The following is a 16802-nucleotide window of genomic DNA, read 5'->3' on the forward strand; positions in this document are numbered from 1 at the left end:
CAAACCATTCCCCAGAGGACAGAGAGAAGAGGGTCATTTCTTGGTCCACAGCCCATTCAGGAAGAAGGAAGATTAAGGAGGGAGCTACAGCCTTATGTCAGTCAGGAGAGGCGGGAAGTCATGAGTGACAACTGCTATGAGGATGTCACACCTGCTGGGAACAATTCTGGAGAAGTCACAAGATCTTTGTAGGGAATCCCAAATGTTTCCTTCATTCATGGACAGTTTCCGAGTTGGTTTAATGGATGCCTCACCTGTCTGGGCACCTTTCTGGAGCCCTCTTTCCTCAGAGCCCTGAAGATCTGGGACCCACAGCTCTTCCCCTCTTTCCAGCCGGGAGATCACATCAGGTTTGGAAACTGGAAACCCTGCGTAAGAGAACAAAAACAAGAGAGATCAGTGGAATTTGTGGGATACTTGTCACAAAGAGCATTTCATGGTTTTACCCTGAGCTCATTTTAAGCATCCTGAGGCCACCTTCCTGGGATCCAAGCAGCAGGACAGTTATTATTATTAATCAGGTTTATTATAGTAGTGCCAAAGGGCCAATAAAAAATGGAGCCCCATTGTTCTAGGCATTGTATAAACAGAGTAGTAGATTGCCCATGCCCTGAGGAACTTACAATCTATATAGACAAGACACACACCGGGTCGGGGAAGAATCAGAATACACAAGCAGAGTGAACAATGTAATGGCAGACAGATATGATAAACACAGGCATAACTTGATACTATTGTATTTAACTGTGATAGGGTACACAGTCCCCACACTGGGCCTGATGGGGTTAAAGAACACTAATGGGCACAGGTAGCCCTGCCCCCTCCAGCCTGCGAACCAGCTGGAGGAGCTGGTTAAAAGATGCTTAGAAGCCCAGGGAAATAGGGGGTGGTAGAGTGACCAGGCTGAAGGGAAAACAGGTCCTTCTCCTGAAAAGCCACTTGGAAGGTTGGAGCTGGGATGGCAGCACGATGCTGGTGAGGCCCACAGGTAGTGCCATCTCCAAACTCCACCCCCCTTTTTCTGACAACCAGCAGACCCCACAGGGCTCTGCTCTTTTGAACTCCAGGGGGAAGCTTGAGTGGGAGATGAGTTGGTGTTGGTGCTGCTTTGAGCAGGGGATTGGACTAGATGACCTCCTGAGGTCTCTTCCAACCCTGATATTCTATGATTCTATGAGACACCAACCAGAGACCTTGGAAGAGGCTGTTGCTATGGTGGAGAACTACCTGATGTCCCTTGGGTCCATAGCTGAAATGCCAAAAGCCAGTCTGGTGCACCTCGGGGGCCCCAAGTCCCACTGAACCCAAACCTCAGTAAGGGTAACCAGGGGGACTTGGGCACCGAAGAGGGGGGATACAACGGCCAATAGAGGCACCTGGAAGCCCACCCTCAGCTAGCCAGGAGACATCTGAGTCAAGCAGAGTAGCCTTATCCGACGGGGCCATCCCACTCAGGAGAATTAATGTGAAACCTCTTTCTCCCATGCGGGCTAGTTGCATGTGAGCAGCCGGGCCATTTCAGGTGGGACTGCCCATTCATGGACTATAATTATGGGCAGGTCTGGAGAACGGAAAACTGGGTTTCGAAAACAGCACAGGGAAAACGTTAGTCCTTTTGCTAGTGAATGGAGTAAAAGTACAAGGACTTAGACTCTGTCTGCAGCCAGACTTTAGTCAGGGAGTGGTTGGTGGGGTCAGGAGGAGAATCTAGAGGCATGGTCTTCCTCCAGTGTATCCACGGGGACATGCAACCCTGTCCGATTAGACAGGTGCAACTGACTCTGCAAGACCACACTGAGACAGTGCAGGCCAGAGTGGCCAAAGACCTGGCCTCTCTGGTCATACTTTGGCATGACTGGAAGTTTTTCAGGGAGGATGTCCAGGGATGGCATGGAGCATCTGCAGAGGGGCTAGAGCTGAACTAGAAGAACCAGAAGGACAGGAGATGGCCATGGTGGCCAAGAGGAGATGGCTCCATTGGAAGACAAAGATCCAGGAGAAGGACCACCCTCATGGGCAAATGACTTTTCACCTCAACTTAACTGGAGCAGTAGGGGCCTGCTACCACCTTTCAACCTGCACCTGGTGTCTAGCAAATAAACATTTTGGGAGAGCAAATGAGTGACGCAACCCTGAGTCAGGTTCGTGAACATCTCACCCATGTGGATGACAAAGTGTTAGACCCGCAGCAGCTGAAATAGTGGCCCTATTTTGAAACTGCTAGAGGAGAAATCATATTGGGTGATGAAGCAGGCTGAGACAGGGTTAGTCAAATGCAGCTTCGGTACACAGGAATTTCCCTAGGGGAGATGCTTCAATTGGCCCATGCAATGCTGTGCTGGGGCACTTGGGGACAGAGAAGACATTCAACAGAATGACCACGAAGTTCTACTGGCCGGGCATCCACCCCAGAGGCACGGGACTATTATGCCTCCTGCCCCAAGTACCAGTGGGTGAGCCAGAAAAAGATCTCAAAGGCCCCCCTGGTACTACTCCCCTCTGCAGGGGTCCCTCTGACGGGCAGGTGCTTAGATTGGGGGACAGAGGAAGGATCACTGGATGATTGCCCTGTTGTATTCATTTCCTAGGAAACATCTGCATTGGGCCCTGTCAGAAGACAGGATACTGGGCTAGATGGACCATTGCTCTGACTCAGCATGGCCATTCTTATGGACAGGCACAGAGCTGGTGGGTCCGCTGAAAACGTCTGCAGCCAGGTACTAATATACATTGGTGATCCTGGATTGTGCCACCAAAGATCCTGGGCCATTCCCCTCTGGTCAGAAATGGCAGCTGTCATTGCCAGTAAGCTCATAAAAGTATTTGCCTGAGTAGGGATCCGCAAAGAATTATTGACAGAGCAAGGGGCAAACATCACCTCACAGTTAGGCCTGGTCTGCACCTGGTGGGGGGGTGGGGGGTGGAGAGGAGAATATCGATCTAAGTTATGCAACTTCAGCTACGTGAATAACATGGCTGAAGTCGATGTACTTAGATTGACTTACCATGGTGTCTTCACCGTGGTAAGTCGACTGCTGCTGCTCCCCCGTCGACTCCGTCTGCACCTGTCATGGCAGTGGAGTACAAAGGTCGACGGGAGAGCGCTGGGGGTCGATTTATCGCGTCTAGACTAGATGCGATAAATCGACCTCTGCTGGATTGATTGCTACCCGCGTAGTGTAGACATACCCTTAGTGAACGAATTTTGCGACTTGATATGGGTCAAGTCCTTGAAGATGTCAGTATACTACCACCAAACTGACAGTCTGGTGGAACAGTTTAACAAAACATTAAAGAGTTGTGGTAGTTCAATCCACTGACTTGTGACACTGGGACCATCCCACCTGTCCTGCTCACCACCTGCGAGGTTCCCCAGGCATGGGAGGCAATCAAGGGGAATCTTGGATCTCCTCCATGAGATATGGAAAGGGCAGAACTCCAGAACAACCAATGTAGTGCAGTATGTTATAAAGTCAAGAAAGAAACTGAAGACCCTGGGGGCGCTTGCGAAGGAAAACCTGGAGAAGGCACAACACAACCAGGAGCAGGTCAACAGCAAGGCCCGTCTCTGAGAGCTCCAACCTGGAGACTGAGTGATATTTCTACTGCTCACACTGAAATCCAAGCTTCTGGCCTGATGGCAAGGCACCGCCAAGGTGGTAAAACAGGTAGGGGAGATTGATTCTGAGGTCAGCAACCCAGAAGAAAGAAGACAGCCCAGGTATATCAAGTCAACCTGCCCAAGGCTTGGAAGGGACAGGAAGGCCTCCTCGTCATCCCATTCCCACCCTACCCCAAACTCGGCCCTCAGGCCCCCACACCCAAGATAACATCACAGTACTGGTAGGGAAGAACCTGCGGCCCAGCCAAGAGCAGCGAGGAAATGGGGTAGAGTGAACAGGCTGGAGGGAAGCCAGGTCCTTCAGACATGCCACAGGGAAAGCTGAACCTGGGAGGGAACCACGATGCTGGTGAGTCCCAACTGCAGTGCCTTCATCAAACCCTGCCCTTTCCTGAGCACTGGCAGGCCCTGCGAGGCTCTGCTCATCTGAACTCTGTTCAGTTGCAGATTGTTTGGACTCTAAGGGACCATGTCCCGAGCTGAAAGAGAGGAGAGGTAGGAAGTAGCTCAGAGTGGCAGACTCACATCCTCTTCATGGAGGAGTCAGCTACTGTTTATTCCCACAGGGTCCTGGGCTGGGACCTAGTGCAGAGGGAAGGCCATGGCCTCCCTACCATATCCCGCTTGAGAGCTAAGCCAAAGACGGGACAAAGCCATGATGCCTGTGACCTAAAAGCAGGGGTAGGCATCTCTACATCCACCACACTTTGGGGTGAGAGATGAGAAACCAGATATGCTAACCATTAGGCCACCTACCCTCCCTGAACAAACTTTAATGTTATGAATTTTACCTGTATATTTGAACTAGCCCTTGAAAGCATGAAAACGTTACTAAGTATTATACTGAGATAGGCCAGATTATATCGGCCCATAAAATATTCACACACCTTTGTATCAAGAAGTGTCATGTATTTGTGTGTTCCTGGCTCACTGAGGGGTGGGTGGGGGATGGATTTCCTGTGGAATCTGCTATCAGCAGGGGATGATTAATGCCAAATTCCAAGGCTGATTATGCAGATATCCAACGTTTGAGGCTTTGTCCCCCTTCGGTAAGAGCAGTGACTGGTGTTACCTGTTTCAGGAGGCTGGGGAACAAAGACAGAGTTAGGGGCATAAAAGGCTGTTTGAGCTGACTGAGGGGGGTGTCCCTGAGTACATCTCCACTGCAGAAATAAAACCTGACAGGGAGCCTGAGCCTGGGTCTGCAGACTTGGGCTCGCAGGGCTCACACTGCAGCACTAAAAATAGCCGTGTACTTTCCTGCTCAGGCTGGAGCTCGGGATCTGAATCCTGGGGCGGCATGTAGGTCTCAGAGCCTGAGCTTCAGCCGGAGCTGGAACATCAATATGGCTCTTTTCAGCGCTGTAGTTTGAACCCCATGAGCCCGAGTCTGTAGACCCAAGCTCAAAGGCTTCCTGCCACGTGTATTTTTTTGCAGCGTACACATACCCACTGTCTTTCTGGATCCTCTTTAACGACCCATTCATACCAACCCAGCCACTTCATGTCTCCTCCTATGCTGCTTGAGCAGTTTTTTAACCCCTTTGCACCCCCTGGCTAGCAATCCCTAGGCAAGTAGGTCACTGCTGTGCATATTCACAAAAATTATACAGAAAATTCTCACTTCATCACATCTCTTCCTCCTTTCAGACAGAACTGAGCAGGGTCACTTTAATCGATGACCTCAAGAATCCAAGAATTGTTATCCATGGATGCCAAAACCAATCTCCCATCCACTTGGTAGCTGTACCAGGCATGTCATAGAATCATACAACCAGAGAAACACAAAGTTAGAAGGGACCACGAGGGTCCACGATTCTTACAGTACTGTTTTCGTAAGAAGATAAGATACTGAGTCAGACCAATGGTCCATCTAGCCCCGTATCCTGTCTTCCTACAGTGGTTGGTGCCTGATGCTTCACAGGTTGTGAACAGAACAGGGCAATTTATTGAGTGATTCATCCCCTGTGGTCCAGTCCCAGCTTCTGGGAGCCAGAGGCTAGGCACACCCAGCGCACGGGGTTGTGTCCCTGACCATCTTCGTTAATAGTCATTGATGGACTTATCCTATGTGAACTTATCTAATTCTTTTCTGAACAGCACTGATCCTAGTACAGATTCCTGAAGGACCCTGCTATTTACCTTTCTCCACTATGAACACTACCATTTATTTCCTACCTTTCCTACCTTTTAACCAGTTAGTTATCCATGAGAGGACTTTCCATCTTATCCCATGACTGCCTTGCTTAAGAGCCTTTGGTGGGGATTGGTCCTGCTTTGAGCAGGGGGTTGGACTAGATGACCTCCTGAGGTCCCTTCCAACCCTGATATTCTATGATTCTATGATCTTTCTGAAAGCCCAAGTGCACCAAATCCACTGGCTCACCCTTGTCCAAATGTTTGTGGACTCCTCAAATAATTCTATTAGATTAGTGAGGCACGATTTCCCTTTACAAAAGTAGTGTTGACTCTTTCCCAACAAGTCTCATTAATTTATGTATTTGATAATTCTGTTCTTTCCTACAGTTTCAACCAATTTGCCTGATACCGAAGTTAGGCTTACCAGCCTATAATTGCCAGGATTACTTCTGGAGGCTTTAAAAATAATCAGCATCACATTAACTACATGAAAGTCATTTGATACAGAGGCTGATTTAAGCAACTGTGGTGTGGTATTCACCCCACACTAGTCTAGAAGGGGTTAATGAGGCTGAGACAGGGCCAATTCACCAGATAGGCCACACAGGAAAGAGCTGAGGGGAACTGAACAGACTAAGTAAACTCTTGAATGATGGAGCCAGCTCAGAAGGAACAGGTGAGGCTAGGATAAAGCCAGGAAGGTGGCAGCAAAAAAGGACTGCTGTGAGGGAGCATGCAGCCATTTTCTGTACATTAGAGAGGAAAGCAAGGAAATCCTAGTGGGAGAGGGCGAAGCAAAGGCTCAGGGAGATGGCAGCAAGGTTTAAGATGGTGCAGACCTTGCCTGCTAATTATAGGGTCCCTGAGCTGGAACACGGAGTAGGGGGTGAGCCCAGGTTCCCTTACGAGCCACTGGGGAAGTGGCGCAGACCAGGCTGTGGATGGGAAGACAGCCAGAGACATTGTGCATGGAGAGACTTTGATACCTGGCAAAACATATAGTGACCTGGCTAGAGAGCCAATGCACAGAGAGCACCTGGACTTCCAGAGAGTGGGACAGAGAGGCAGCAGGGTATGCAATGAGCTGCAGAAGTAGGCACTGGATCTGGAAAGAGCTAATCCCCAGAGCAGCCAGGAGGAGGCACCCTAGTGGTGAGTGAACCTGGTGACAATTTGGTGGTAACACAGGCACTCGGTTGTCCCTGATACAAGGGGAGGATCAGAGACTGGGTTGTCCCTAATACAAGCGGTGAATGGACCCCAGGACTGTGATAGGTTACATACCAAAGTTAGTAGTTTGGCAATTTCATATCCGAGTTCCATCTGAACTCTTGGGCAAATACCGTCTGGTCCCATGGACTTATTACTGTTTAATTTATCAATTTGTCCCAAAACCTCCTTAACTGACTCCTCAGTCTGGGACAGTTCCTCAGATTTGTCACCTAAAAATGGCTCAGGATTGGGAATCTCCCTTCCATGCTCTGCAGTGAAGATATATATACAAAGAATTAATGTAGCTTCTCCTCAGTGGCATTGCCTTCCTTGAGTGCTCCTTTAGCAACTCGATTGTCCAGTGGCCCCATTGATTTCTTGGTAGGCTTCCTGTTTCTCATGTACCTGAAAAAAATTTGTTGTTCTTTTGTGTTATTTGCTAGTTGCTCTTCAAGTTCTTTTTTTGGCCTCGCTAATTATACTCTTAAACTTGACTTGCCAGAGTTTATGGTGCTTTCTATTTTCCTCAGTAGGATTTAACTTCCCAGTTTTTAAAGGACGCCTCTTTGTCTCTAATCACATATTTTATTCACTTGTTAAGCCCTGGTGGCATTTTTTTGATCCTGTTACTGTTTTTTTATTTGAAGTATACAAATAGTTTGAGCCTCTATTATGGTGTTTTTGAAAAGTTTCTGCGCAGTTTGCAAGCATTTTACTCTTGTGACTTTTGCCATCACACAATCTTTGAGTTTGAAACTAGGACAGGGTCCTGCCACTACCTCCTCCCACTCATCTGTAGAGAGTGAGGAGGGCAGTGAATCTACATTCCTCCAGGTGTGCACTGTCTTGACTGCAGCCTGGAGAGTCTTTACCCCTAGGTGGTGGTAGGAAATGGCACCTTGAGAATTTGGGGTATGTGACACAGCGGTTCACTGCTGCCAACTAGCAAAGGGTTCGTTGTTCTTCACAAGAAATCCGTGTCTCAGACCTGACAAATTCAATATACCTAATACACTGCCTTCATGGCATTTATCCATAAAGGGTAGCAGGTAAAGTCTCTACTGAAAGCTTGTAACCTATCTGCTCTCATAATCACGTGTGTACAAGTTATATTTAACTACATTGCAAATCATGGCCATATGGTCTTGGAGTGAAAGTGAATCACCAGGGAACCACATGTCTCAGCGATGGCCCATTTAAGCAGGAGGGAATTGTCACCCTTCCCAGGCTAGTTGACTATGGGATGTATTGCTCAATTGTCTACTGTAAATGTGTGTCCTGACCTCTAGGGCACTGCCTCATGCCCAGACATGGCACTGCAGGAGACTTTGCCTCTCACACTCCCTCAGGTAGCCACTTCCTTGACCACAATGACCATTCCCAGCCAGTCCCTACTCCTGACTGCTTTACTAGGTCTTCTGTGGCTCCCCCCCAGCCACATCACATGACACTTCAGTCCCCTTCTTGGGTTCATCTCTAAATAAAAAGGGCCTTCGCCCCTCCTGAGCTTGACTCCAAACAATAAGTGCTTCACCCCTGGGATTCTACCTCATTCTCTGGTCCTCACAGACCCTCACTCAGGGCTCCTCTCTGCTCTTGGGCCCCATCACAGAAGTTGACCTACTCCTGTAGTCCTGAGTCCTGGCCACAGCCTGTCCCAAACTACCAGGCCTTCATCCAGGCCCTTCCCAGAGAGAGGGAACTCTCCCTAGATCCTCTCTCAACTGAGCTCACTCTGCTCCTTACACACCCTAGCGCCTTTCTCTTCTTTGTTTGTTTATTTTTTTAATGGTGAAGCAGACCTGACTGATTAGTCTATAGCCGACACCAATTACAATTCCTAAACACTTAGTGCTTTATATTCCCTCGTTCTGCCCTGTGTCTTTTAGGTGACGTAACAATGCCCTTCTAATAATACCCCATTTCCTTGATATTTTTATGAATTGGATTGGATTTCTCAGAAAGTTTTCCCGTTTCTTTATCAAAGCCCCTTACATACCCATAAATTGTGATAAATTGTTTCTTCCAATTTACAGAGTGCACATAATCTCTGTTCGTGTCTATTTACTCCAAAAAGATTTTTGTTTATGCCACAGTGACCAGTTAGTACTCTAAACAAAATCATTTCATTTTTCCTATGCAGGCCCTGAAGTATGTCATTATCCACAGCTCTAGGGCACAATTCAAAAATTATTTGCCTGTTTTTTTATTAATCCAAAATTTTTGCCATTCCTCTTTTTTTTTCTGTACTAGGCTTTCATTTCTTACAGTGTTTTTAGCTAATTTATCTGCCATGTCATTCCCTGTTATCCCAATATGCTCTGGGATCCAAGCTAATGCTACATGTATCCCCATCTGTACTCTGTTCTGAGACATATAATTTCATTGATTAAATCACTTCTACATACTGAGACACTCTTTTTTATCACCATAAGGCCTCAGACTGAGTAAAAAAAAATAAAAATAAAAGACTACCACTGTTGGACATATATCCCAGATCCAATTTAATGCTAGAATTATTACTATTAGTTTGGCTGCCATGACAGCCATTTAATCAGAAATTCTTTTAGATGTACTAATTCCAAATTTTGATATACAAGTTATTGCCCCTGGTGCTTCTGTTTTTTTTGTTCGGACCCATCTGTATATATTTGACAAAACTGACTCCAGTTTTCATCTATATATTGGTACACTTCATTTTTAATACCTACTGTCACTTTTCTTTCCTTAAGTTTATAAAATAAATCTAAATCCACATTTGGACATGTGACTTCCATCCATAAGGGGAAGTTACTCACCTTGCAGTAACTGAAGTTCTTCGAGATGTGTGTCCCTGTGGGTGCTCCACTCTAGGTGTCGGTGTGTCCCGGTGCCGTTGATCGGAGATTTTCGGTAGCTGTGCCTGGTCAGGATGCAGGCACTCAGTTGGCATCTCCCGTCTTGTTGGAATCTTGTTGGAATCTTCCTGAGCGCCTGTGTCCCGCGCCCCCCTCAGTTCCTTCTCTACCATGGGGCGATTATACTAGTACTCCAAAGTAGAGGGGAGGAGGATGGGGAGTGGAGCACCCACAGGGACACACATCTCGAAGAACTTCAGTTACTGCAAGGTGAGTAACTTCCCCTTCTTCTTCGAGTGCTGTCCCTGTGGGTGCTCCACTCTAGGTCGGTGGGACTTTGGAGATCCAGCAGTGAGTACTGTAGAGAGTACTGTATGGCCTACTATGGTGTCTGCCGTGGTATCTTGCGTGATAGCATAGTGTTTGGCAAACGTATGTTCAGAGGACCATGTAGCCGCTTTACAGATGTCAGAAATGGGTACGTTATGTAGGAAGGCAACAGATGTCGACATAGTTTGAGTGGAATGAGTTCTAATGCCTTTGAGCAGTTGAATATTTTGAATACAGTAAGAGGATCTGATGCAGTCAGAGATCCACTTGGACAGACGTTGTTTAGAGATAGCCATACTTTTGATCTTTCAGTGATGGAGACAAAGTTGTGGAGATTTACGAAATAGCTTAGTCCTGTCTAAGTAAAAAGCGATTGCTCACCTGACATCGAGAGTATGCAGGGTTGCCTCTGTGGAATCTTGTGAGGTTTGGGATAGAAATTAGGTAAGTATATAGGTTGGTTAAGGTGGAAGATGGATACCACCTTAGGGAGAAATTTAGGATGTGGTCTCAGAGTGACTTTGTCTTTGAAGAAGATTGTGTAGGGAGGATGGGCCATCAGGGCGCTTATTTCACCTACTCTCCTTGCTGATGTTATTGCAACTAAGAAGCCATCTTCATGGACATATGGAGAAGAGAGGAGGCAGCCAAAGGCTCGAATGGAGGTTTCATGAGAGCATGAAGAACGAGGTTAAGGTTGGGTAAATTTCAGGGTAGAGATTTTGCAGGCCCGTAATAAATCGTTTTATGGTGGGGTGGGTAAAGAGTGAATAACCTTCTAACAGGTCATGGAAGGTGGTAAGCGCTGCCAGGTGCACTTTGATCGAGCTGAGCGAAAGTTCATCCTGTTTTAGTTTCAGGAGGTAGTCTAGAATGTTAGGGAGGGTCACCCTATTGGGCATTAAATGATTACGTGAGCACCAGAGGGCGAAACTTCCACTTCTGCAGGTAGGTTTTACGAGTGGAGTCTTTTCTACTGTGCAGGAGGACATATCGGACTTGCTTGGAACAGGCTAGTTCATGGGTTTGGAACATGAAGGAACCAGGCTGTGAGGTGGAGCTTTTAGAGCTGGGGGTGAAGAACCCGTCCGTTGTCCTGGGAAAGGAGATCTGGCCTGTTGGGGAGAGCCCGCGGATGACAGGAGGACATGCGGAGTAGGTAAGGATACCACGGTTGTTTTGGCCAAGCCGGGGCAATAAGGATGACCCGAGCTTTGTCGTGTATGATCTTCCGAAGAACCCTGTGTAGCAGCGGGATTGGTGGGAAGGCGTACAGGAGAGAGTTGTTTCACAGGATGAGGAACGTGTCTCCTAGGGATGCAGTCCCGAGTCCCGCTCTGGAGCAAAACGGGACATTTTTGATTTTGGGTTGTGGCAAAGAGGTCTATTGATGGGGTGCCCCAGAGGGAGAAGAGCTGTTGAAGTATTGCAGGGTGCAGCGCCCATTCATATTCTGTCGAGAAGTGCCTGTTGAGTGCGTCGGCAGTAGTGTTGTGGCAGCCTGGTAGGTAGGAAGCGATGATTTGTATTTGATGTTGTATGCACCAATTCCATAGTCCGATGGCTTCCATGCAAAGGGAATGTGATCGGGCTCCCACTTGTCTGTTGATGCAGTACATACATACTATGTTGTCAGTTAAGACCCGAATAGATTTGTTCTTTATGAGGGGAAGAAAGTGAAGGCATGCTCGCCTCACTGCTCTGAGCTCTAAGAGATTTATGTGTAGGTGCGTCTCCGATGTGGACCACCAGCCTTGTGCCCTGTGTCCCCCTAGATGTGCTCCCCAACCGGTTAGGGAAGTGTCCGTGGTGAGCATGAGGGTTGAGGACCGTTGCTGGAAGGAAACCCCCATGCAGAGGTTTTTTGGTCTTGTCCACCAATGTAGGGAAGCTTTAACATTGGGAGGAGAAGTTAGCGTCCCTAAGGTTGGGTTTGAAATTGGAATTGAGCCAGCCCTGAAGACATCTCATGTGTAGCCTGGCGTACTGGACCACGAAGGTGGTGGCTGCCATGTGACCAAGGAGCTGTAGACAGATTCTTGCCTGTGTCCTGGGACGAGCGTGCGTATGAATTGTGTGATAGCGAGGAATCTGTGATATGGGAGCGAGGCCCTGCTCTGGATTGAATCGAGATGAGCTCCGATGAACTCGATCTATTGTGTAGGTGTCAGGGTGGATTTTTGGATCTTTATTTTATTCAGGCTGTGAAAGAGGGAGATGGCGAAATGGGTAGCTTGAAGTGTCTCGCCATAGGAGTTGCCCTTGATGAGGCAATCATCCAGATAGGGGAAAAGCATGATCCCATGTTTGTGGAGGTAAGTCACGACCACGGCTAGAGTTTTGGAAAAGACTCTCAGCGCTGTGGAGAGGCCGAAAGGAAGAACTCTGTATTGAAAATGGTCGTGACCAATTGTGAATCGTAGGAAGCATCTGTGAGCTGGATGAATTGATATATGAAAATAAGCATCCTATAGGTCAAGGGCTGTAAACCAGTTCCCTTGATCCAGTGCAGGAATTATTGTGCCCAGTGTGACCATCTTGAATTATTGTACCCTCATGAATTTGTTCAGTCGGCATAGGTCTAGTATAGGCCTCCCTCCCCGGATTTTTTTCTGGGCCAGGAAGTAATGGGAGTAGAATCCTTTCCCTCAATGTTGCGTCGGCACAGGTTCCACTGCGCCTAGCTGGAGAAGGTGAGCCACTTCTACGAGAAGGAGGTGCTCATGAGAGGGGTCCCTGAAGAGGGATGGGGAAGGGTAGGAGGATAAGATATGAATGGGATAGAGTAACCGGACTGAACTATTTTGAGGACCCAGCAGTCCCGTGTAATTCGCTGCCAGGCATGTTGGAAACGCTTGAGGCAGTGGCCAAATGGGCAAGTAGGCTGTGGAATCAAGGGGTGGTTGCGCAGACCCTCGACCAACGTTTCAAAATTGTTGTTTATTATGGATGGGAGGTGGTTGCTTGAGCTTGATTTTGTCTGCGCTTAGGGGGTCTAGCGCAATTCTGATTTACGTCGTATGGTTTGGGTTGAGGCCGATAATATTGTTGTGTGCACGGTCTTTGGTGGTGTTGGTATAGTTGTCTCCTGGGAAGAGATGGGTGAATGCCCAGGGTGTGCAGAGTCGCTCTAGAATCTTTCATGGTGTGAAATAGTTTATCGTTTTTTTGGAAAAGAGTTTGTCTTTATCAAAGGGGAGGTCCTCCACTGTGGCCTGCAGATCTTTAGGGATGCCAGATGCAGAAAGCCATGAAGATCTGCGCATAACCGCAGCAGTTGCAGTAGTACGGGCTGCTGTGTCCGCCGTGTCTAAAGAGGCTTGTAGGGCCATTCTGGAAATCAATTGGCCCTCACTCAGAAGTGATTTAAAGTCCACTCTCCTATCCATTGGAATGTAGGAGGCGAATTAAAAAAGTTTATTGTAGTTATCAAAGTCGTACCTGGCAAGGAGTGCAGAGTAGTTTGCAATCCTGAATTGTAGAGTGGAGGACGTGTAAACCTGGCGACCCAAGACGTCAAGGCGTTTAAGGTCCTTGTCTTGTGGGGTGGGCTGATATTGTGGCTGTTTCATCCTTTGTGCAACTGCATCGATGACGAGAGAGTTCAGTTGTGGGTGAGAAAATAGGAAGTCAGTGTCCTTAGCAGAAACATAGTATTTACATTCAGCCTTTCTGCAGGTTGGTAATAAAGAAGCTGGAGTTTGCCAGAGAGTGTCAGCTGGTTCCAGGAGTGCTTCATTTATAGGGAGTGCGATCTTTGAAGGTTGAAAGATTCTGAGGAGTTTGCATTATGTCTCCTGAACCTCTTCTAGGGGGATTTCCTGACTCTTGAAAAGCTCTTGAAATTGTTTACAGTTGTCCACGTTCTATGGAGGCGGGGGGAGAGGGCTCCGTCTGGAGCAGATGGAGAATTAGGGTTCAGTGAGTCAGGATATGGTTCGTAGCTCATGTTCTCAGGAGGGGGTTCAGGTGTCTAGAAGTGGAGGGAGCTGGAGATCGAGGCACAGAGGTCTGAGGATGAGTGGTAAGAGGATGTGGCCAATGGTACCACTGAGGCCAAGGCATAGGGTTGGAGAACCCAGGTGCTGCCCACGGGGGGGTGAAGTAGGGAAACTGAGGCTGGTGGCTGTGGACTGTAGCCTGAGGTGGAAGAGGTTCCAGTGGAGGAGGAGGGGCAGGTGATGATGATCTACCTCTTGCCGTAGCAGATGTTCATGAGAGGAGTCCCTGAAGAGGGACAGGGAGGGAGGGTGGCTGTGGGGGGGGTTGGACAGGAAAGGAATGCTATAGCCCATACGGATGACTTCTAGGGCTCATTTCTTCATGGTGATGGCAGCCCATTTCAGGTAGAATGGGAGAAAACGGTCTCCAAATAGATGGCTGGCTGGTGTAAGAATTGGAATGTGGGAGAGGTCTTCCAGACCCTTGACCAAGCCTTCAAATTTGTTGTTTAGAGGAAGGAACTTGAGATGCCGCAGCTGGTGGAGGTTGGCATCATTGTGTACTTTGTCTTTGTTGTTTTTCGTAAGGCCTCTGGTATTGTTGTGTATATCTTGAATATCTATTTCTCTGGTATGGTTGATACCTATATTGTCTTCTTTTTGTAGCAGGCGTATGAATGCTGAGGGATTGAAGTGTTGCCTGAGAGTCCTTCATAGTGTGCAGTACCTCATTGGTTTTGGCTGTAAACAATTTTTCTCCGTCGAAGGGGAGGTCTTCGACTGTATTTTGTATTTTCTGTGGAATACTGAGGAGTTCAACCACGAGGCCAGTCACATGACCACAGCTGTAACAGAGGCTGTGTCAACAATGTCTAATGAGGCCTGTAGGACCGTGCGTGCAATCATTTGCCCATCAGATCAGCGATCTAAATTGTTCTTTTTTTCCCTCTGGAACTTCATTAATAAAGTCCATAAACTTTCCATAGTTTCTGTGGTTGTACTTGGCAAATAGTACTGCATAACTTGCCACTCTGAATTGAAGCGTGAAGCCTCTTACTATCCTTATCAAAGGGCGTGGCCCGAAAGTGTTGTTGTTTGCCTCTCTGGTTGGCCACTTCCACTACCAGCGAGTTGGGTGCTGAGTCTGTGAATAAAAATTCTGATCCCTTCGAGGGAACATAATACTTTTTGTCCGCTCTTTTGCAGGTTAGAGGTATGGTAGCTGGAGTTTGCCATACCGTTTTGGCAGGTTCCATGATAGCATTGCCAATCAATGGGGCTATCTTTGATGAACATGTCTGTTAATTCATGTTCAGTTTCTGGCACTTCCGCCAGAGCAATTTTGAGCTCATTGGCCACTCTTGAATAAATCTTGGAAGTGAATAAAGTTATCTGCGGTTGTTGGGAGTGGAGGCATAATTGCCTCGCCTAGTGAGGAGAATGAATTATTGTTGGTTGTTGAGGTGTCAGAAGTAGTGTCCTCTTCCTGCTCTGCCATGGGTTCATCCCTTGTCTTGGTACCTACGGTCTCCGAGGATGGAGGTGGGGAATCTGGTATCTTCCCTACATGGGTTGGGGTGCCTGCTGTAGTGCCTTCTGTAAGACATCCAGGGATCCCAGTACGTCCAGTGACCAGGGAATGGCATGGGTGGTCCCATCCATGAGTGACCATACCATGGTGGCATGTTGTGCGCATATGTGGACCGTGATTGTAGTGGTCCAGCTGCATAAGTGTTTTGATCAGGGAGGAATGGTGAGGGGAGAATACCCCTTCAACCTCCTCATATTCGTTGCTCGAGAGCTGTGGTGCTATCAGAGATAACTGTTGTGGTTAGATGTTGGTGCCCAAAAGAGGGAACTGCGGGGTTGAGACCAACAGATCCTTCTGATGCAGAAAGTGGTGCGGCGCTGAGAGCCTCGGTGGCGTAGAGTGAGGTGCTGATTGCATCGGGAGTAAGGCGTGCTGAGCTGCTATAATCTATGTGTCAGCACTCTTGTGCTAGCAGCATTGGGCTGTGGCACCGTAATCAGAGCAGTTGTCGGTGCTGTCTCCTTTAGCACTGTAGACGGTGCCATGGTGGAGACGGGCAGCTTAGAACCCTTAGACTCTGCACCGGAGTGCTGGATTATGGCAGCAGCTGCCACGTGGGTGGTGCCAGAGGTGCCTGGAGCATCGTAACTGCTGAGCCACGGTGCAGCCGGCACCAAGGAGAGCGATTTGGTTGGTGACCGTTTTCTGCTCGTCTCTTCTCTATGAGGAGAAGAGGATGCTCTTTTTTTTTGCAGATTTTTTGGTCTTTGGGGACTTTGGTGGTGAAGAGACCGGTGACCTATGCTGGGAAGAGGTTTCCTGCCCCAGGTCAGAGGCTGGTCTTAATGACTTTTCCATCAAAATGAGTTTCAGCCTCAGGTCTCTATCTCTGCGTGCCCTAGCTTTCAGTTTGTTACAATGGGCACATTTCTGAGGAATTTCTGTCTGTTGCCTAGGCAGGCAACAGACACATTGAGTGTGTCCATCTGACACAGGCATCGCCTCTCAGCACGTGCTGCATCTTTAAAATCCTGGTGAACCAGGCCTTTCTCTAACTTAATACTAACTGTATTAAAGGAGGAAGAAATAAAAAAAGGTTTTGAAGGAACATAAATCTAAATCTAAATTATCCTAACTCACTAACTTATCTTAACAGTAGAAACTAAGACTTTTAACGGGGCTGCTGAGCT

At 47.9% G+C, this 16802-nt stretch overlaps 1 protein-coding gene across 12 annotated transcripts in view; it reads right to left on the reverse strand.

Moving 5' to 3' along the window:
• LOC101953687 (zinc finger protein 271-like) overlaps window positions 1-16802 on the reverse strand; it is an 85599-nt gene that overhangs the window by 14171 nt on the left and 54626 nt on the right. For 11 of the 12 annotated variants that reach the window (XR_010591390.1, XR_010591388.1, XR_010591389.1 and 8 more), the window contains one exon: window positions 255-368. Coding sequence is in view for 4 of the 12 variants with exons in the window: in XM_065561117.1 (XP_065417189.1) it covers window positions 255-368 (114 nt within the window). In the remaining 8 variants the exon portion in view is untranslated. Of the gene's footprint in view, window positions 1-254; window positions 369-4509; window positions 4782-16802 lie in introns of those variants that run through there. The other variant, XM_008176465.3, reaches the window with a different exon arrangement.

This window comes from Chrysemys picta, chromosome 11 (assembly GCF_011386835.1).
Source record: "Chrysemys picta bellii isolate R12L10 chromosome 11, ASM1138683v2, whole genome shotgun sequence".
In the NCBI taxonomy this organism is placed as follows: domain Eukaryota; kingdom Metazoa; phylum Chordata; order Testudines; family Emydidae; genus Chrysemys; species Chrysemys picta.